The sequence below is a fragment of the Stegostoma tigrinum genome, chromosome 7, assembly GCF_030684315.1.
Source record: "Stegostoma tigrinum isolate sSteTig4 chromosome 7, sSteTig4.hap1, whole genome shotgun sequence".
Lineage (NCBI taxonomy): Eukaryota > Metazoa > Chordata > Chondrichthyes > Orectolobiformes > Stegostomatidae > Stegostoma > Stegostoma tigrinum.
The window spans coordinates 87,231,185-87,254,457 of NC_081360.1; the positions used below are offsets into that span (position 1 = coordinate 87,231,185).

Here is a 23,273-nt window from a genome sequence, read left to right on the forward strand (position 1 = left end):
CTATACTCAAGTTTGAGTCATTTGGATAATACAATTCAAATACTGATTCTGGGAGCTCTGACTTTGAATTTCTGATTATTCTTCTTCATAAGAATAGGCTTGGTATGTACTTGAATTCTTTCTACCTTGCAGGGTTACATGAAAGTTAATACTACAATATGAACAGTTATCTGAGTGTTATATGAGATGTTTATACTCTGATAAAGATATCCAAAAGAATAATATATTTTTGTGATGTGGGACATAGAATCCCTACACTGAGGGCACAGACCATTTGGCTCTTCCACCCTCCAAACAGCATCCCAGCAATCCTATCCCTGCATTTCCCATGGCTAATCCACCTAGTTTGCACACCCCTGGACACTTCAGCATGGTCAATCCACCAAACACACACATGTTTGGACTCTGGAAGTAAACTGGAGCACCCGGGGGAGTCCACACAGATACAGGGAGAATGTGCAAATTCCACACAGTCACCTGAGGCTGGAATCAAACCTGGGTGCTGGCACTGTGAGGCAGTAGTGCTAACCACTGAGCCACTCGTGTCAATTGTCTTTGTTCTACAATCAGTGATTTTCACATTGCTTTTGTCTGGTTCCACCCCCACCATTGTTTTATTTCTTAAACCAAGGAGGCTAAATTGGATTGTATGTTATTTAAAGTGGAATTCTTAATGCTGGTGCGGATTGAAGACATCATATTCCCAAACCTCAGAAATGATACTTGTTATGAGAAAACATGTTAATGAAGCAGGGATTTTCTCTTACAAATTGGATACACAGGTAGCAAAATTGGATAGCTGCTGAAATCGGACACACGGATGGCACAATGCACTTACTTCATGCTTGATTGAAAGGATGCAAATGCATGCTTTCTGTTAGCTGCTAATTGTATTGATTGTGGTGTGCAGGTAAATGCACCTTCTCAAATCCCATTTCATCCACATCATGTACTACATTCCGGTATGCAAGCTGAAGATGGTATAACCCATCTACCTCCAAGTTTCCTGTCCCTTCCTCCACCCTAATGCTTGCCTAGTGCATTAGAATTTTCAGATAACCAAAGTTGCAGGCCAGCCTGTGATGCCTGAAGTTGAAGATCTTGAAGGACAGCAGACCAAGGAGGAAGAACACTATCACTTGATTTGCTACATGCTGCTAAGGTGGAACAAAACATGGTGGCTCAGCTGGCATGAATAGGCTACGTTTGGGCCAGAGAGAAGGATAATATAAGTAGCAACCCCCCATTAAGTAGACTGTATAAGGGTTTAGCTCCAGAGGACTCTGTCAAATATTTCAGTGGGTGCCCACAACTGTCCCTCATACCCCAGGGGCTGAACACCACGTGCCCCTACTGGGTCTTTTATTGACATAGGGTCAGAGAAAGTAGCTCAGGAATCACACCATCCACAAGCTCATAAATGGAAGGGACATGGTGATGTTTCAGGCCACCTTGTCTATGTAAATAAAACATGAAGGTTGCTTTGGGCTCATTAAAAGCTCAATTGATCCTAATATAACCCAATGCATGCCATAATTTTTTTTTCATTCATTAATGGGGTGAGGGCATTGCTGTCTAGGCAGCATTTATTGCCAATCCCTAATTGCCCAGAGAGCAGTTCAGAATCAACTACATTGCTGTGGATCTGGAGTCACATATAGGCCAGAACAAGTAAGGATAGCAGTTTCAAAGCAGAAGTTGCTGGAAAAGCTCAGCAGGTCTGGCAGAAAATAGGGAGGGGGTAGGGTAGGGAATAAACAATAGGATTGAGCCCAAAGTGAGAGAAGAACAGTTGGACAAAGGAGTTGAGAACGATCCGGCTGGAAGGCTGAGTAGTTGTTAGAGCAACATCTCATTTTCCACTTGGGAACCCTGCAGGCTTCCAGACTCAATGTCAAGTTCAATAATTTTAGGACCTAAACTCTCTCACGTCCTAGCCACCCACCCCGCACACCATGTCTTTTTATCACATGGCCTTCCAATACATATTACCTGTTATTAGTCACTAATAGTCCCCATTAACAAGCATTCACCCTCCCAGTCTGATCATTATCAACTCCTTTGTCTGTCCAACTGTTCTTCTCTCTCTCTTTGGGCTCTCTACAGATCAAAAAGACTTAGAGGCGTACAGATTACATTGCAGGTTACAATGCTTGAGGCTAGGATCCATTCAACAGTCTGGTAACGGCCAGAATGAAGTTGTTCCTGAACCTGCTCAGGCGTGTGTTCAGGCTTTTGTATCTTCTGCCTGTTGTAGGGTGTCACTTCCAGGGTGTGATGGGTCTTTAATGATGTTGACCATCTTTCTGTGGCAGTGAGCTATGTAAATAGAGTTGATGGATGGAAGGATGGCTTCCATGTCTGGGCTGTGCACACCACCTTCTGTAGTTTCTTGTGGTCCTGGGTAGAGCAGTTGCCACACCAGGCTGTTATGCACCCAGACAGTATGCTGTCCCTGGTGCATCTGTAGAAGTTGGTGACAGACCTTATGGAAATGCCAAATTTCCTGACTTGCCTGAGGAAGAAGAGGCTTTGTTGTGCCCTCCTGATGTCACATTGATGTGGAAAATCCAGGGCAGATCCACGGTTATCATCACTGCAAGGAACTTGATGCTCTTCACCCTCTCAACCTCAGTTCCATTGACACTGATTGGAACGCATTCCCCTGCTTTCTTGCTGAAGTTGATGATCAGTTCTTTAGATTTGCTGACATTGAGAGACCGATGGTTTTTATTGCACCATGTCACCAAGCCCTCTATCTCCCTTCTGTAATTTGACTTGTTGTTAGATATCTGTCCCACTACAGTGATGTCATCAGTGAACTTGTAGATGGCATTTGTTCAGAATTTGGTAACACAGCTGGGGCCTGAGGAAGCACCCTTGGGGGCTCCACTGTTCAGTGTTACAGTAGAGGAGGTGTAGTTACCTACCCTCATTGATTGTGGCCTATGGGTCAGAAATCAGAGCATCCAGTTGCAGAGGGTGGAGCTGAGGCCAAGGTCACGGAGTTTTGAGTTCAGTTTGATGGGGATAATGGTGTTGAAGGCAGAGCTATAGTCAAAGAGCTGGAGTCTGGCATAAGTGTCTTTGTTGTCCAGGTGTTCCAGTGATGACTGCAGGGCTAGGGATATGGCATCTGCTGTGGACTTGTTAAGTCGGTAGGCAAACTGTAGGGAATTGAGGCAGGTTGGGAGACTGGAGTTGAAGTGGGCCACGACCAGCCTCTCGAAGCACTTCATGATGATTGAGGTCAGAGCTATTAGATGGTAGTCATTAAGACACGTTGCACATGTTTTCTTGGGTAAAGCGATGATGGTGATCTTCTCGAAGCAGGTAAAGACTTTGGCTTGTAGGAGGGAGAGGTTGAAGATATCGACAAAAAACTCTGCCAGTTGGTCTACGCAGGATCGGCGTGCTCAGCTGGGGACACCGTTTGGGCCCATCACTTTCCTTGTGTTGAGTCCCAGGAAGATTGATCTGATTTCTGAAGCGGTGACAGATGGAACAGGTATGCCTGGGCTGTCAGGGCAGGTGTTGCCACGCTGATGGTATTCTGCTCAAACTGAGCATAGAAAGCATTGAGCGTGTCAGGGAGGGATGTGTCACTGGGATGTGAGGGGCAGAACTCCCACTGTGCATTCATTTAGCCATCTGTTAGGACACTTGTATTCCACGTGTATCCGCTGCCTACCAACTTTATTCTGCAAAGCTAGCCATTAGACTTACTCCAACAGGCTGGAACATAACTTCAAGTCCCTTATATTCTAATCCTCTAGATAAGCTAGCATTCCATGAGCCCTTCTATCTGATTATTTTCTGTACATGTTCATGGCATCTCTTTGGACCCCACAGTTTCTTACTGCCCACTATTTAGAAAGTATTCTGTTCTCATCTTTATGAATCCAGAATGGATGATCTCACATTTACTACCTTGAAGTCGACTTGTCACAGTTTTATTCATTCACTTAATTTATCTATCTCTATGAAAATGAATGCTTCTATCCACACTGTTTCAAATGAATGCCACCTGTCTTTGTTCCATTGACAAATTTGGGTCCACAGCTTCCTTTCCCCATCAAAGACATAAGTTAACACCATGAATTAATGAGAAGCCAATACAGATTCTTGTAGTTTGCTGCTTGTCACAGCCAGCCAATTGGAATTGCAGCCTGCAGCCTAATGGTATCAACGTGGACTTCACCAGTTTCAAAATCTCCCCTTCCCCAACTGCATCCCTAAACCAGCCCAGTTCGTCCCCTCCCCGCACTGCACCACACAACCAGCCCAGCTCTTCCCCTCCACCCACTGCATCCCAAAACCAGTCCAACCTGTCTCTGCCTCCCTAACCTGTTCTTCCTCTCACCCATCCTTTCATCCCACCCCAAGCCGCACCCCCATCTACCTACTAACCTCATCCCACCTCCTTGACCTGTCCGTCTTCCCTGGACGGACCTATCCCCTCCCTACCTCCCCACCTATACTCTCTCCACCTATCTTCTTTTCTCTCCATCTTCGGTCCACCTCCCCCTCTCTCCCTATTTATTCCAGTTCCCTCCCCCCATCCCCCACTCTGATGAAGGGTCTGGGCCCGAAACGTCAGCTTTTGTGCTCCCGAGATGCTGCTTGGCCTGCTGTGTTCATCCAGCCTCACATTTTATTATCTTGGATTGTCCAGCATCTGCAGTTCCTATTATCTCAGCCAATTGGAATGCCTGCTCATTATTTCTACACAGTTTACTGAAACGAAAGAAATATGCTGTCCATAATTTTTGTCTTGTACTCAGAGTGCAAGACTGCCAACTTTCAAAGGGAACAACAAATTATACTCTAGTACTGAAACTCATATCTTGCAGAACTCACCGAAGCATACTTTTCATGTGAATTGACTAGCTTCACCTCTTGTTCGAATTCTTGACACACTCGACTGTAATCGGAGGTAGACTGGGCACTATTCAGCACTAGAAATAATGAGTTTAGGCACATTCATCAGTTTGTGCAATATACCTCAAGTATTGAGCTAACTGGAGTAGCCATAATCTTGCAAGAGTTTCACTAAGCCAACTTCATAAGAAGCGCAATAATTTGCTTTCAGTTCCACTAATTTTAACGACTGCTGTCTTGGCAAGTAATATTCGCACCACACAAATGCCAGGCAACAACAATGACAATCTCCAACAAGAGACAATCTAAGCCGTCATCCCATGACATTCGATGGTGTTGTTATCACTGAATATACCATAATCAATGTTCTGGGGGTTACCATTGATCAGAAACTGGACTGGGCTCACCATATAAACACAACAGCAGGTCAGAGGCTGGGAATACTGTGGCAAGTAACTCAGCTCCTGACTCCCAAAAGCCTGTTCACCATCTACAAGGCACAAGTCAGCATGTGATGGAATACTCCCCTCATTCCTAGATCGGTGCAGTTCCAACAACACTAAAGAAGCTTGACGCCACCCAGGACAAAGAGCCTAATTGATTGGGATCACATCCACAAGCAATCACTCCGTCCACCACCAAGGCTCAGTAGCAGAAATGTGTACCACCTACAAGATGAACTGCAAAAATTCACCAAAGACCTGTCGATAGCATCTTCCAAACTCATGACCACTTCCATCTAACAGGACAAGGGCAGCAGATACATAGGATATCACCACCTGTAAGTTCCCCTCCAAGCCACTCACCATCCTGACTTGGAAATATATCATGTTCCTCCTTTGCAGCTGAGTCAGCTCTCTGGAACTGCATCCCTAAAGGACACTGTGAGTATATCTACAGCACATGAACATCAGCAGTTCAAGAAGGCAGCTCACCAATATCTTCTCATGCTCCAGTCGGGGCATAAATGCTGGGCAGTTTGAGATGCCCAGATCCCACGAGTGAATTCAAAAAGAAAACTTCATCAGATGCTGGAAGCGCATAAAGTAACATCCGTAGACATTTTCCTACCAGTTGGTTTAATCACTGCTGCCAAAGTCACAATCAATCGTTTTCAACAGCCTTGACCCAGCTCTTACAAAACCAAATCAGCTATTTCTGACTATGTGCAGGGGCTAAACATGTTCATTTTACAAAATTTAATACACCTCATTTTGAAATGACAAGTATTTAAAACTAATAATAGTGTCACTACTTCAGTAATTCTGACAAATCTGATCTACCACCTCATTCGACAAACTTGGTTCTTTTGTTGATCTCCATAGGGATCATAACAATAGTCAAAACACAAATATGAGTTGTCTCTAGCTATATCCTTCCTGTGTAAGTATCCCATACTATAGTCCAATTGAAGAAAGTGAAGATAGATCAACCTGACTGCTGTTATAAATTGATAGCATGGGTTGTTCAACAAAAGTGGGCTTGTTCTTGAGATGGGAGGGTTCTGCATATCAAAGAAATGCGTAAAATCCCAATCATTCATATCCTGTCTTGGAAATTGTGTGAATGAATTGTTATGCACCAGGTATGATTTGACACAGTGGGACATAAATAGCACATTTCGATTTGAATGCAAAAAGTGCTTCCTATGACTCATCCAGGCAGATGAAACAGCTAGATTTGAGCACCTTCCTTTCTCACTTTTGTTTAACGGTAGTGAGAATCTGCATCACCTATGCCCAGGGACTAGAGGCATGCAGATAGATAGCCGAGCAAAGACCAACTGTGTCTGCACAATGGAATGAGAAGGAGATACACATCTAACTCATTCCCCCAGGAACTACTCTCCTGAAGAAGCAAAAGAAAGACAATTCTGGAAAATTCAATTTAGGATCATAGGATCCCCACAGTGTGGATGCAGGCCTTTCAGCTCATGAGTCCACACCAACCCTCTGATGAGCAACCCACCCAGACTCACCCCAAAGCTATGACACTGCATTTCCCATGGCTAATCCACTTAGCCTGCACATCTCTGGTCACTACTGGCAATTTAGTATGGCCAATCCACCTAAACAGCATGCAGAGTGATAGAGTCATGCAGACTAGAAGCAGACCCTCAGTCCAACCAGTCTATGCCAAACATAATCCCAAATTAAAGTAATTCCACCTGCCTGCTCCTGTCCCCTATCCCTCTGAACTTTCCCAGACTATCCAGCCTTTCCAACTCAAACCTTCCATGCACAGCAACATCCTGGTAAATGTCTTCTGAACTCTCTCTAGTGGGAGGAAACCAGAGTACTGGGAGCAAACCCACACAGCCATGAGGAAATGTGCAAACCCCATGTGGACAGTTGCACAAGGGTGGAATTGAACCCAGGTCCCTAGCACTGTGAGACAGCAGTGCCAACCAGTGAGAAACCCTGACCCTCTCAGGTAACCAGGACTAGTCCAGGAGATTACACGGACCAAGTGTGTATAAAGTTAGATGCAGAAGTGACATTAGAACGAGTAGAAGGCTGGGAAAAGATACTGCCTTTCAAGAAGCTCAATTCTTTGGCTTTTGGGCAAAGTTAAGTGTCTGTAACCCTTCATAGCTATGTGACGTTCACAGTCCCAGCAGACTGGAAGGTAGCAGATATAAACGCATTGTTTAAAAGTGTGTAAGGAAGAAGGCTAGGAATTACAAACTGGTTAGCATAACATCAATGATAGGGAAAATGTTGTAGTCTATTATGAAGAATTTGATAACAGGACAATTAAAATAGCAATTGCTGAAAGTCAACATGGATTTAGGACAGAGATACTTGACAAATCTACCGGAGTTATGTTGAGTAATAAATGAGGGAGAGTGTGGTGTACTTGGGTTTTTAGAAAGCTTTTGATTAAATCCCGCATATGAGGTTAGTGTGCAAAAGCACATGGCATTGGCATGGATTGAAATTGTTTAACAGAAGGAAACAGAGCGTGCAAATAAATGGATCTCTTTTGGAATGGAAGGCAAGTGACAAGGGGAATACCACAGAGATCTTGGGCTTGGGTCCAGCCATTCACAATTTCTGTCAATTATTTGGATGACAGAATCAAATGTAATATCTCCAGATTTTCTGGCAATAAAAATCTAAGGTAGGGCTATAAATGCTGAGGATATAAAGAGGCTGTAAGGTGATTTAGACACATTGAGTGAGTGCGCAAATGTACGGCAGATACAGTGTAATGTGGATAAATGTACGCTTCAGCAGGGATCATAGAAAGGAAGATTATTATTTAGATGGGGTAGAATAGGAAATGTTGATGTTTAAAGGGATGTGGGTGTCCTTGTACACCTGTCACTGAAAACAAGCATGCAGCCGCAGCATGCAGTCAGGAAGACCAATAGTATGCTGGCCCTAATTGTAAGAGGGTTTGAGAACAGGAGCAAGGAATTCTTAATGCAGCTGCACAGGGTCTTTGTGAGATCACATCAGAGGACTATGAACAGTTTCGGTCTCTTTATCTAAAAGACTCTACTTGCCATAGAGGGGGTGCAGTGAAGGCACACCAAACTGTTTCTTGGGATGGCAGGTTTGTCACACTAGGAGAGATTAGATCGACTATGCCTGTATTTACCAGAGTGAAGAATGAGAGGGGATCTCGTTGAATTATGTGGAATCCTGACTGCTGGTCTGGCTTGATACAGGGATAGTCTTTCTCCAGTCTGGGAGTGTCTGGAACAGGGGTCATAGGGTCAGAATATTCATTGGGGTATTTCAGATGGAGAAGTGGAGAGATTTCTTCCACCACAGAAAATGGTAAATCTGGGGTGTTTATCACCACAGAAAGCTGGAGTGGCCATGTGACTAAATAAATTTATGAAAGTAATACACTTCTTTCTAAAAGCTCAAGATGCTACAGGGTGGGAGTATGGCATTGAGATAGAGAACCAGCCCTGATCATATTGAAGGGCAGAGTGAGCTTAATGGGCTGAATGGCCCTAGCTACAGTTTTCTACATTTCTCTAAGTCACTTATCCTTTGTAACATTTTTATGAATATTTTTGTGCACTCTTTTTAAATGCCTTCACATTCTTTCTAAAGTGTGATACCCAGACACGAACACAATACTCCAGTGGGGATAAAACAGTGCTTTATGCAGGCTTATCATAACTTTAATGATTTGTACTTTGTGCCCCTAAAGTCCAGGTCCCCTTATGTTTTCTTCAATACACTGCCCTGCAATGATTCAACGACTTGCGGACATTTATCTTCAGGACATTTTACATCTCCAATCTCTTTAGAATTGCCCCCTTTAATTTCTACTGCCTCTCCTTGTTCTTTCAAAATGATCACTTCACATTTTCCTTGCATTAAATTTCATCTGTCACTTGCCCACCCAATCCACTAACCAATCATCTTTTCAAGTTCTACACTAATCTCCTCACAGATCACAGTGCTTTCAAGTTCCACATCATTCGCAAACTTTGAAACTGTGCCTGTACATCAAAGATTAAGCCACCAACCTACATTAAGAAAAGCAGGGATCCCAACACCAACCACTGGAGAACTCCACTATAAATCTTCCTTTCGTCCACAAACGTGCTATTAACCGCTCTTCACTGTTGCCTGTCACTTAACCTATTTTATATTCAAGTTTAGGGTGGTGCAGTGGTTAGCACTGCTCTCTCATAGTGCCAGGGGCCAGGGTTTGATTCCAGGCCCAGATGGCTGTTTGAATGGAGTTTGCACATTCTCACTGTGCCTGCGTGGGTTCCTCCAGGTGCTCTGGTTTCTTCCCGTGGTCCAAAGATGTACAGGCTAGGTGGATTGGCTATGCTAAAATGCCCAGTGATGTGCAGGCTAGGTTGGTTGCCATCAGAAATGCAGGGTACTAGGGATGGGAGGGTCAGGGTGGGATGCTCTTGGAGGATCAGTCTGGACTTGATGGGCTGAACAGTCTGCTTCCAAATTGTTAGGATTCTATGAAGTTGCTACTATCCCTTTTATGTTGCAATTTATTGTGCAGCACTTTCTCGAATGTCTTTGGAAGTTCTTACACAGCACATCAATAGCTTTATCCTCATCTACCTTCTTCGTTATCCATCAGCAGAGCTGTAGAGATAGTACGTTAAACATGATTTTCCCTTATGAAATCCATGCTGGCATTCCTTAAACAACCCTCATTTGCCCAGTTGACTACTAATTTAATCTCTTACAATTTCTAAAAGCATCCCAACACTAGGACAAACTGACTAGTTTGTAGTTGTTGGGTTTATTTCTACACATTTATTGGGTTTAATGTTTCTAATTTTCCAGTCCTACCCTTGCATCCAAAGAGGTTGAAAAACTGTGGCCAGTACCTCTGTAGTTCCGAACAATATTTCCACAGTATGCTTGAATACATCTCTTCTAGTCCTGTGGCTTATATACGTTAAGTTCTGTCAGTCTGTATAATACTTTATAATAATTTAATCCCATCAATTTTCTCAACTGCCTCCTCTCTCACCATGATTCATTGAATACTTCCGCCATGCTCCTGACTCAATGCCTTGGCCCTTTAGATCCATAGTTAGCCTATAACTTGTTTTAGCTCCTTTTTACTATTTACATGCCTAAAGAAGATTGGAGCAAGTGAAAAAATAACGTGCAGGGATTTTACTGGAACTATTCATCAAGCAATACTAAGAAAACTTCCCTTCTCTTGAAAAGAGAAGACGGAGTGCATTACAAAGTTAGAGTTTTTAAAATAATGAAGGTAGAGGGTGACTTACATAGAACATTACAGCACAGTACAGACCCTTTGGCCCTCGATGTTGTGCCGACCTGCCATACCAATCTGAAGCCCATCTAACCTACACTATTCCATGTATGTCCATACTTGTGAAATGGCCGCTAACAAATCCAGTAAGAATTTTTGACTTGGAAAGTGATGGCAATATGGAATGGCTGCAGCAATTAGCATCAATGCAATTAACGGGAAGACTGTTCAGTCTGTAAGGGAGAAAGGAATAGAAAGATATCCTGATGGGTAGGATGAAGAGATGGAAAGAAGCAAATAACTATTGGGCTGAACCACCTACTGCAGTGCTGTAAACGTCCATGTGAAACAATGTACAATGTGGAAAGATAGCTTCAATTGATGTGACACTGTACTACAGATCATTGCATTAATGGTGCGCTACTACTTGCCTTCCTTCCCACCTGTAAAGTTAGAGCACCCGTGGTGTCACAATTTATACTCCTTCAGGAGCTGTTGCTCTCATCCATTACTGGAACGGAAAACAGAATTTCTGGGAATTTCTGCGCTACTTGCTTGTTGATTTTAGGCCTGCCTGGCAGCCACCCATTACATTCTGCCTACCAGAGTAGAGAATTGGGGACTTACTGGTAGGCCAATGATCCTTAGGATCAAACGTCCTTTTGCAGAAAGGGAACAGAAAACCTTCAGGGGTGACTTCAGCCCATACTCCACTCCCTCTTCTTTGCCTGCCATCTGGATATAATCATAATGTCCCTGCACTTGCATTCTGTACCCATATTTATGACAGTTTAAAATACTGCATGCTTTATTAACAGCTTCCACTACCTATCCTGCCACCTTTGTTGATTTATGTACATATACACCCAGGGCTCTCTACTCCTACACACATATTAAAATAGTTCCCTTTTTGTGCTGTCTTGTAGAACATAGAACATAGAACAGTACAGCACAGAACAAGCCCTTCAGCCCACAATGTTGTGCCGACCATTGATCCATTGTACTTTTGTTTATACATATCAAGATCTAAATCATTTACATATAACAGGAGAATCAAGGGTCCCAATGCCGAAACTTCATCCAGTCTGGAGAAAAAACTTATTAACCACTACTTTGATTCGTATCCCTCAAACAGTCTTGCATCCTAGTTGCTACTGTCTTTTTTTATCCATGACCTATAATTTTTCTCACAAGACTGTTGTGTGGCACGGTACTGAATGCCTGTTGGAAGTTTACCATACCAACAACACCTTCCCTCAACTACCCTCTCCATTACCACTCCAACAAATTCCAGCAAGTTATTTAAACATGATTTTCCCTTTAAAAATGTGCTGAATTTTGGATCAATCCACATGGCTATTAATTCCATCCAAATAAATTGTTTCTGGAAATTTCGAACACTAAAGTTAAACAGACTGATAGATAAAGGCAGGGTCAATATTTACAAGGCATTTTCTGAAAAAGGGCATAATGTATGCAGTTCTCCAGTCTTCCAACATCAGGCTAAAATCCAGGGAATATTGAAACATCATTGATAGTGACTCTGCAATTTCCACTCTCACTTCCTTCAATATCCTTGGATGCACCTCATCTGTTCCTGGATTCTTATCAAATTTAAGCAGCAACGACCTATTCAAAACTTCCTCCTTATCAATTTTAAAATCTTCCAGTGGACCAAGTTTCCTCCTCTGTTACCAGGGCCTGGGCAGTATCTACTTCATAGGTTAAGACAGCTGGAATATATTCATATAAAATGTCAGCCAAGCCTCTTTCTTCTAAATGTAAACCACATTTTTGGCCATACTCCTCCCTCTGTCCACCCTTCTGCAATAGACACACATAGAGAAGACTTTAGAATTTCTTTTTTATGTTAGTTGCCGGTCGTTTTTCATAATCCCTCTTTGATTCATGTAGTTGCTTTCTCATCCCCTTCTGAACTTTGTGTTCAATTTGGTTTCCGTGTAATAAGCACACTATTTCTCTTCGAACAAATTTCTATCTCCTTTATCATCCAGGGAGCTCTGGATTTGTTTTCCCAAGCTTTCCCCTTTGACTGAATATATCTTGACTGTGCCCTTGTCTTTTCCTTTTTTCAGGATCGGCCATTATTCAGTCACTGATTTTACCACTGATCTTTGGCTCTATTCTATCCAGCTCAGCTCTGTTCTTGCCCCAGTGAAGTTCACTCTCCACCAGTTGAAAATTCTTACTCTGGGTTCACCAGTACTCTACCCTACCGTCATCCTAAACCTCTTGATATAATGATCACTGTCTTCTAAGTGTTCCCCCATTGTCACTTGATCTACTTGGCCCAACTCATATGTAAGAACCCAGTCCAGTGGTGCCTCCTTTCTTATTAAACTGGACATACAGTGATCAAGGAAGGTCTCCTGAAAACAATCTAGGGACGTTTGCCCATCACTGCTCATTACATTAAGACTCTCCCAGTAGATATACAGGAATTAAAAGATCCCATTATAACTGTTCTATTGCGCTTACTGGTCTCTGTAATTTCCTTGCAGGTTCATTTATCTATATTCTTACAAATATCTGGCAGTGTCTGTGTTACACCAATGTAATTGCACCCTCCTCATCGCTCAACTCCAGCCAAACTGTTTGCCTTAGAAATCTCTAAAATATCCCACCTCTCCAATACTGCAATGCTATCCTTAACCAAAAATGTCACCCTCCAACATTTTTCCCTTTTCTATCTTTTCTGAATGACTTGTAACTGGGAATAGTGAGCAACCAGATCTGCATTTTATTAAGCAAGGTCTCAGAAAATCATAACCCCACAAAGCAATCTACACTTATCACTCTGTTTCCCTTTCCCTAATTTATGACATTACCACCTCTCTGAATTTGCTATCTATATAGTTGTTGGCCTCATGGATAAATCTCAGTGATTGTAACTGCTGCGCAAGCTCTGAAACCTGAGCCAGTGACAATCCCAGAACATATGCTTGTCCTGGTGTGGAGACGTGTTAACAACTCCTCACATGCCACAGGATGGGTATTCCGCTTGGCCAACCTATCCTGCCATAGCAAAACATACTTTCAAGTTATTTTACTTACTTAAATGCTAGCTACTTTAAACTTATTCACACACTATTAACTAGAAATTAGTTAAAAATTACTAATTAATAGGTGATGAAAATTAATGATTAAAATTAGGAGATTGGTAGAAGTAGAAATTCTCCACCTCTACTTTCAAATCAGTTCCCTCTCCTGCAGCTATAAAGTCTTTCTTTCCTTCTGCTCGTTTAAAATGTAGATTTTTCAAAGCATGAAAGACAGGAGCTAATAGCAACTGCTAAAAAGAAAATTAACTCACAACTTTGCTATAATGTCATCATACACTTTGTTTTCTCTTCCGCTAATGCTGTTGTATCTGTTGTCTGCTCCCTTTCTCCCCTCATTTGTTATAACTGACCATCTCTGGAACCTCCTCTCTCTCACTCGTCTGCTAACGATTGTTAAAATATTCATCCAAGGGGCCAGATTAAGCACAGTTTAATGTCTCATCCAAAGGTTAGTACTTCCTCAGCTCTGCATGGGGACATCAGGCTTAATTTTTCACTCAAGTTTCTAGACTGAGATTGAAGCCACGGACTTCAGACTCTGGACTCAATGAACCCATTCAGGCAACACCACCTCTAAAGAAACGAAATATTACAACACACAGGATGTTTTAAAGATTCACCTTAACTCTGACACAGGATAGGATTAAGGCACAGAATCCTGTCAGGGCAGAATAGAGGGAGATTTACACAATACCTGAAAAATACAAACACACAGTGCCAAAAATGGTAAAGTATTCTATTTTTGCAGCTCTGCCATCCTTGACTTTGACAATCACAAAAGCATGAAGAAAACCAGAATCTCATTCAGTGTTACAACCAAATAAGGAAGGATGATTTGGCTCCCCTTCTTTTAAACATCTCTCAGTCAGGTATCACAAACGTTTTTATTTCTTTTTAGCAGACAGCTATCACACTTCAATTGAAATGTGGCAACTAACTTCGAAAAAGTAAAACAAAATGGGACATCAAAAATGCACACAAGTGCAGACAATACATTTTTAAAAATTGTTAGTACAGAGACATTGAAGTCTATACAATTCATAAGTTCTTAGAGTCTTTTGAGATGTTAGATTTTTAATCTAACACTACAGTTTTTTGCCTGTTGTTGACTCACATACTCAGCAGTGGCAAAGCTTGTAAATATCTTTGAGTTCTCAGTGAATGGTTGTTTCTGAAATTTGCATTTTTGTGGGGTATTGATTTCCAAGATGATAAGATAAAGCAAGAGAAAGACTGAGAGACTTTGAGCTCTTGGTACAAATTCATTTTTGCTTCTCTCTTATCTGGGACTTAAATATGATCCATATGTGCATTCCCAGGTCTGGTTCCATTATCTTTCAAAGCTAAACAATGCAGGCCACCTTTGACATTCAATATGCGCATTTGTCATACAACAGTCATACAAGTAAACAGGAGGCACAAATTTCTTGATGCTGACTCAGTTGCCTGGATTTAATGGCTTTTGATAAAGTGATAATTTCAGAGCAGAAGGCTTTTTAAAAAATATTGATCCCCTGGACCTGCCCCCAACTATGACCAGGGATCAGGCAACCATTTCAGGTCAGCATCTGTCTTTGTTTAAACATTTTTAGTCCATGCAAAGTCTCAGATATAACAACCAAATGAAAGAGGTTAAATGGATAATCCATTACCACCATCGTTACCAGGGCAATGTCAGGGTGCAACAGTTATATACAACACCTTGATCAATACTACAGAACAGCCAAGGCATAAATACAATATCTTACATACTGCCTAGAAAAACACGGAAGAGATACATAAGAGTGATTTTCAGTCAATAACCTCATCTCAATGCTCTTGTGCAATTTAGAAAACTGCCTTAACTCTTCCTCGTCAAATTTCCAAGAATGTTGTAACTTCAGCTAGGATTGTTATTATCTCCATCACTCAAGGTGTACAGAGGTAATGTTTTCATCCCATTTGCCAATCTGTTTTCTTATACCAATGGAAAAAATACATATAAACAATGCATCTCAAAAACTATCGGATGGATTCCATTGAAACGTAGAACACATTGAGTGCATCTCCCAAGATTAGTTTTTGGCAAACTCATGGATCCAGGTTCTGAAATTCTTAAAGGATTTATTACCGTGGGGAGATGGGTGTTTTGGCTTCTTTTTAGGATTGTTCTGGATTTTTATTGTTCTTTCAAGTGCATCACTGTCAAGGCCATAATGTGTAGCTTATCACTAACTGCCCCTGAACTGGGTAGCTTGCTAGCCTAGTTTCAAAGAGCGATTACGTGCCAACCATATCACTGTACATCACAGTTCACATGTAGGCTAAACCACGAAAAGACAACAGATTTACTTCCCTAAATGACATTAGTGAAACAGATTTGTTTTTACAACAATTAGTGACAGTTTCATGGTGCCTCTCACTGAGACCAGCTTTCAATTCCAGATTTTTAGTGCTTAACCTCAATCATTGGGTTTGGCGTCTGGATTACTACTCCAGTGATATAACCACAAAGAAACTCACCCCCAGAAGTAAAATGTTAATTCTTTTAGAATATATGCATGTCAACACCTGATTAAATATTCTATTGGTCTAAAACAGTTTTCTTTTCATTATTCCCTACGTGTAAGCACTGAACGCCAAATCACTGGTGTATTCTTTGCTTAGGAATGTTACAATACAAATTCAGCAGGGCGTACTAAATAGCCAAAGCTGAAAGCAGTAAAGCCAATCATATTAAAATTATCACAGAGATAGTAGGAACTGCCGATGTTGGAGAACCTGAGATAACATGGAGTGAAGCTGGATGAACACAGTGAGCCAAGCAGCATCAGAGGAGCAGGATAGCTTGATGTTTCGGGTTGGGACCCTTCTTCAGAAAATTAAAATTATTCCCTTTTTGATGTTTATGTAAAATCAACATTGTAATGTACGAGGGAGGAAAGTAAGTATGGCCAATACTGCGCTGGTCCCTGTGTAAGTCTCTCATAACATGCTTCATTTCTAACAATGCATCAGCTGCCCAACGTTACCCAAAGAAAAGATTAAAATTTGCCAGCATGCAAAACTCCAACCCTTCTTGGTTTCACTCTGCCTCGGTAACATTTGATGCAGAAGGAGCTTCCACCTAGAGCAAACCATCCAAAAGCATAGAGCAATGGCAACCTGATGTATCCATTTATAGGTTCTTTACATTTCCACAGCTCTTCTTGCACAGAACCAGAGATCCTGGTAACTCGTGTTCAAGTCCTGCCATGCCACATGATAAATGTGAACTCAGTAAATATCTGGAATTAGGTGTCTAATGATGACCATGAAACATTTGTTGATTATTGGAAAAGCCCATATTGTTTACAAATATCTTTTAGGGAAGGGAATTTCCATCCTTACCTGGTCTGGCCTACATGTGACTCTTGACCCACAGCAATGTGGTTAACTCTTAACTGTCCTCTGGGGGATGGGTAATAATTATTGGCCTGGTCAGTGACACCCACATCCCATGACTGAATTTAAAGAGAAATTACAGTGACTACTTGTAAGGGCCTTCACAAGGAAATTCATAATTTAACAGTTTACAAAATAGTATCATATGTAATAATATTTTCCTAAATGAGTCGTTACACATTTATGAAGGAATTTCCTTTTTAACCTCTTCTAAAGCATGGTGACCCTCCGGGTTAATGTTCTACCAGTTGTCCTCTTATGGTAGAGCAGCCCTATGATCTGGTAAGACTGTGGTAGCTTCTTCACACTCACTTCATCTTCACTATTCACAAATGTTGTAAAGTTCCTCTGCTGACCACAAGATGGAGCTGCAGTTACTATCTGACCAGAATTCCTAACAGGAAGAGGGAACATTTTGAGCCTCAGCCCCTCCACAGGGACCCAACATAATACTGTAGGTTGGTGCTTACACAAAAAGGCTATGGGTCTTTTTTAGAGGCCGATGTTTTTGTGATTGCTTGACAAGTAACACACAGAGAAAACCTAAGTTCTCCTTTCCCATCTCTCCTCCCAAAGTGTTTTTTTTATTTAGCCCACTGCACACTAATTCTGATCCAATATTCAGGTCCTTACCCACTGTAAAAACGGCCCTGTCGAGATTTCTGCTCCCGCTGTATTCGAATGTTCTCGAGTTTGAGGGGGCTTGGGATGAATCCAATTTCACAGCCTTCTTTCACCAGTCGCCCTATCCACCAGTCATTGTTGTATTTCTGTTGAAACAATTCCAAAATATGATACAATAGTCATCAGTAAAGGCAGTGAAGTAAAACTGAATCATATCATTCCAATTACATGAATTCTCCTGCGACACTGCTCTTTATGAATACCAAGTATGCTTTACATACAACACAAAAACATAAATGAAGAAATACACCATTTTGTTTCAGAATTCAGATTTAAGCTTGTGACAAGACACTCTGATATTAAAATGTCATGGGCCAGCACAATGTACTACGTAGCACTGGGAAAAATTGAAATGTAACTTGGCTAACTGAATAAATTTAAGATGTGTTTGCAACTGGTAAGGAATAAGGTCATGCAATCATCATGAGAGTGGACACTTTATTTCTAAACCTATCTTACCACAAGATAAGTGTTACTAAATTTATTTGAATACATTTCCAAAATTTGGCACTTCCTGTACCAGTTACACTGAGAAGGCAGAGAGTAGAGGAAGTGATGAAACATTAGGAATAAAAAGGCTATTTCCTTTTGAGCACTACTCTATAGAAACCTTCTTCTCAGCCCCTTCTCAAATACAATACACTGAAGATCCTGCTAAAAAGTCTTATTAGAACATAGAACAGTACAGCACAGAACAGGCCCTTCAGCCCATGATGTTGTGCCGACCATTGATCCTCATGTACGCACCCTCAAATTTCTGTGACCATATACATGTCCAGCAGTCTCTTAAATGACCCCAATGACCTTGCTTCCACAACTGCTGCTGGCAACGCATTCCATGCTCTCACAACTCTCTGTGTAAAGAACGTGCCTCTGACATCCCCTCGATACTTTCCTCCAACCAGCTTAAAACTATGACCCCTCGTGTTAGCCATTTCTGCTCTGGGAAATAGTCTCTGCCTATCAATTCTATCTATGCCTCTCATTATCTTGTATACCTCAATTAGGTCCCCTCTCCTCCTCCTTTTCTCCAATGAAAAAAGTCCGAGCTCAGTCAACCTCTCTTCATAAGATAAGCCCTCCAGTCCAGGCAGCATCCTGGTAAACCTCCTCTGAACCCTCTCCAAAGCATCCACATCTTTCCTATAAGAGGGCGACCAGAACTGGACGCAGTATTCCAAGTGTGGTCTAACCAAAGTTTTATACAGCTGCAACAAGATCTCACGACTCTTAAACTCAATCCCCCTGTTAATGAAAGCCAAAACACCATATGCCTTCTTAACAACCCTGTCCACTTGGGTGGCCATTTTAAGGGATCTATGTATCTGCACACCAAGATCCCTCTGTTCCTCCACACTGCCAAGAATCCGATCCTTAATCCTGTACTCAGCTTTCAAATTCGACCTTCCAAAATGCATCACCTCGCATTTATCCAGGTTGAACTCCATCTGCCACCTCTCAGCCCATCTCTGCATCCTGTCAATGTCCCGCTACAGCCTACAACAGCCCTGTATACTGTCAACGACACCTCCGACCTTTGTGTCATCTGCAAACTTGCTGACCCATCCTTCAATCCCCTCATCCAAGTCATTAATAAAAATTACAAACAGTAGAGGCCCAAGGACAGAGCCCTGTGAAACCCCACTCACCACTGACTTCCAGGCAGAATATTTTCCTTCTACTACCACTCGCTGTCTTCTGTTGGCCAGCCAATTCTGTATCCAGGCAGCTAAGTTCCCCTGTATCCCATTCCTCCTGACCTTCTGAATGAGCCTACCATGGGGAACCTTATCAAATGCCTTACTAAAGTCCATATACACCACATCCACAGCTCGACCCTCATCAACTTTTCTAGTCACATCCTCAAAGAACTCGATAAGGTTTGTGAGGTATGACCTGCCCCTCACAAAGCCGTGTTGACTGCATTTGATCAAGCCATGCTCTTCCAGATGGTCATAAATCCTATCCCTCAGAATCCTTTCTAACACCTTGCAGACGACAGACGTGAGACTTACTGGTCTGTAATTGCCGGGGATTTCCCTATTTCCTTTCTTGAAGAGAGGAATTACATTTGCCTCTCTCCAGTCCTCAGGTACGACTCCAGTGGAGAGCGAGGATGCAAAGATCTTCGCAAGTGGCGAAGCAATTGCATTTCTCGCTTCCCAAAGCAGCCGAGGACAAATCTGGTCCGGACCTGGCGACTTGTCAATCTTAATGTTTGACAAAATTTTCAGCACATCAGCTTCCTCTATCTCTATCCATTCCAGCATGCACACCTGCTCTTCAAAGGTTTCATTCACTACCAAATTCGTTTCTTTCGTAAAGACAGAAGCAAAAAACTCATTTAGGGCTTCCCCTACCTCCTCAGACTCCACACACAAGTTCCCTATGCTATCCCTGATCGGCCCTACTCTTTCTTTGACCATTCTCTTATTCCTCACGTAAGTGTAAAATGCCTTTGTGTTTTCCCGGATTCCTTCTGCCAAGCCTTTCTCGTGGCCCCTTCTGGCTCGCCTCAGTCCATTTTTGAGCTCCTTCCTTGCCTGCGTGTAATCCTCTCTAGCTGAACTTGACCCTAGCTTCCTCCACCTTATGGAAGCTACCTTCTTCCTTTTCACAAGAAGCTCCACCGCTCTCGTCATCCAAGGTTTCTTTATCTTACCCCTTCTTGCCTGTCTCAGAGGGACATATTTATTCATCACTCGCAACAACTGTTCCTTAAACTGTCTCCACATGTCTATAGTGCCCTTACCATGGAACAATTGCTCTCAGTCCATGCTTCCTAACTCATGTCTAATCGCATCATAGTTTCCTCTTCCCCAATTAAATATCCTCCCATTTTGCCTAATCCTCTCCTTCTCCATAGCTATGTAGAATGTGAGGCAGTTATGGTCACTATCACCAAAATGCTCTCCCACAAGATCTGATACCTTCCCCGGCTCATTTCCGAGCACCAAGTCTAGAATGGCCTCTCCCCTCGTCGGCCTGTCAACGTACTGCGTTAGGAAACCCTCCTGAACACACCTTACAAAAACAGCTCCATTCAAATCTTCTGCTCGAAGGAGGTTGCAATCAATATTGGGAAAGTTAAAGTCACCCATTACAACAACCCTACTGCGTGCACACTTTTCCAAAATCTGTCGACCTATGCTTTCTTCAATCTCCCTGCTGCTATTGGGGGGCCTGTAGTAAACCCCTAACAAGGTGACTACTCCCTTGCTGTTCCTAATTTCCACCCATACTGACTCAGTAGGCAGATCTTCCTCGACAATGGAAGCTTCTGTAGCTGTGATACCCTCTCTGATTAGTAGTGCTACACCCCCTCCTCTTTTTCCCCCCTCCCTATTCTTTTTAAATGTTCTAAACGCTGGAACATCCAGCAACCATTCCTGCCCATGAGAAACCCATGTCTCTGTTATTGTTTTTGAATCATCCTTACTGTGGGTCTGTCTATAAATGTGATGCTGGGTGAGTAGCCGTAACTTGTGTCTATTAGTCACTGTATGTAGCCCATGTCATAAAATGGAGGAGGTAAAAGTATGCACCACCAATAAACTCATTCTGCCTGTCAGTGACTAAATATAGTTCCTCAAGTAGTGTGAAACAACCCTCAGGCAATGACACCATGGTGAGGAAAGGGGAGAGACAATGGACACAATTCAGAGTTCCATCCAGAAGTAAAATTAGAGGTAATGGAAGGTATTTGATTGGGCGGGAGGACGTGGTGTGGAGATCCCTTTGCCTCCACCTTAAGGGTCTTGTTCTGCCACTGATATTCAAACTCCATTCGTGGGTAGGAGACTGAGCATGTGGGGAGATCGACAGACAAATCTGTTTGGCTTTCAGGGCCACGGGGAGACCCTTTGTTCAATAACATGCAATGCCTGACCTAGATACCTGATGTCCAGAAGGCACAATAGGGAGACAATGATACCCACACTTAGGGGACAAAAAAATTCTTTCAAATCCCTAGCTCTCCGACTCCCAACACAATCTATTCCCCTTCATGTCTCCCATCCCACCCTTATTCACTTGTGGCTTAGGTCCTTCTTTGGTCCTAGATCCTGAATCTCAGGAGAGCTCAGTGCTGGCCAGTTCAAGTGCCTTGCTGATATTTAAATCTTCTGGGCCTTCCCCAGATGGGGCAATGAAGGACTCAGCAAGTGGGAAGACTAAATTCCACTCTGTAATGCACAATTCGTGCTGGAAGTGGATTTAAACTCACGGGTAAGTGTCTGAAGTTTAAAGCATTAGAATTGTAGAAATAGTCACAATGGAGAAGAATGGTCAACTCAAACACCATAGGTTTGGGGTCAGAAGTGTCACAAATCCTGTCTATGTCACAAAACTAGTCCATCAGATAGACGACAGGGTGGAACAAGTTCTTCACTGCTCCTTTATGGCTCAGCATTATGCTTTACAGAGAACAGTACAGCACAGTACACGCCCTTTGGACCGTGATGTTGTGCTGACATTTTATCCTACTCTTTTCCTTGTTATTCTTTCTATTATCCTCTTCTATGTGTCTTACTGAGATTGGGGACACTGGCTCCTTGCCACTTGAAAGGGTGCTCCTCAAAATTACATTTCAGCAATAACAGCAGCACAAAGTCCATTAATTTTAATCACTCAGTCACTGATCCTATTCCCCAAGTGGCTTAAGAATGTATGACATTTTCATTAATCAATGATAATTGAAATTATCTGGTGATTGGCAATAATGGAGCTCAGATAGCCAGAGAGGGCTAAATTTTAACCTGTCAGGGTGGGCACAGGTGCCAGTGTGCCGAGGAGATGGGTGAAATGACAGCAGTAAATGCTGGCATGTCAGAAACCTAAAATGATCTCGACCACTTACACACTAAACTGGTGTGTTTCAAAAATACGCAGAAGCTCCCCTTGAGGTTGCCAAGTCTGAGAGATAAATATGTGAAGAAGCAATTGAAAACAGATTGAACCCTGAATTCTGTCTTTAGCTGCCAGTGCCCAGTGCTCCTGTACTCTCTGAAACTTATCATGGTCAAGGAGGTGAGAACAGTGGGAACTGGTGGGAGTGAGAATTGGCCGGACGCACTGAAGTACCGAAACGAGACAATTACATCCCTGGAGTGGGTAGGATTGAAGTCATCTTGAATGATGGGCTGAGACAGTCAGGGTTTGCATCCATTGGGGTTTAGAGCATGAGCGGTGACCTTATTGAAACACAGAAGATGGAAGTTGAAAGGATGTTTCACCTTACTGGGGACCCACCAGAACTTGGAGACTCAGGTAAAAATATTTGATCTCCCTTTTACAATGAAGATAAAGAGACATATTCAGAGAACCATGGCTCTGAGGAACTTTGTTCCTTAGAGAGCAGAGGAGATGGTGTCATTGAGTACCTTTAAGGCAGAGTTGGTGGATTATTTAGATATCAAGGGATTCAAAGCTGATCAGGGTAGTTGAGAATGTGGAGTTGAGGACATAATTACA

General features: G+C 42.4%; 1 protein-coding gene across 5 annotated transcripts in view; it reads right to left on the reverse strand.

The window, feature by feature from the left end:
• Window positions 1-23,273, reverse strand: part of cacnb4a (calcium channel, voltage-dependent, beta 4a subunit) — a 315,102-nt gene that overhangs the window by 71,339 nt on the left and 220,490 nt on the right. For all 5 annotated transcript variants that reach the window (XM_048535245.2, XM_048535244.2, XM_048535246.2 and 2 more), the window contains one exon: window positions 17,751-17,887. In XM_048535245.2, coding sequence (XP_048391202.1) covers window positions 17,751-17,887 — 137 coding nt within the window. The remainder of the gene's footprint in view (window positions 1-17,750; window positions 17,888-23,273) is intronic.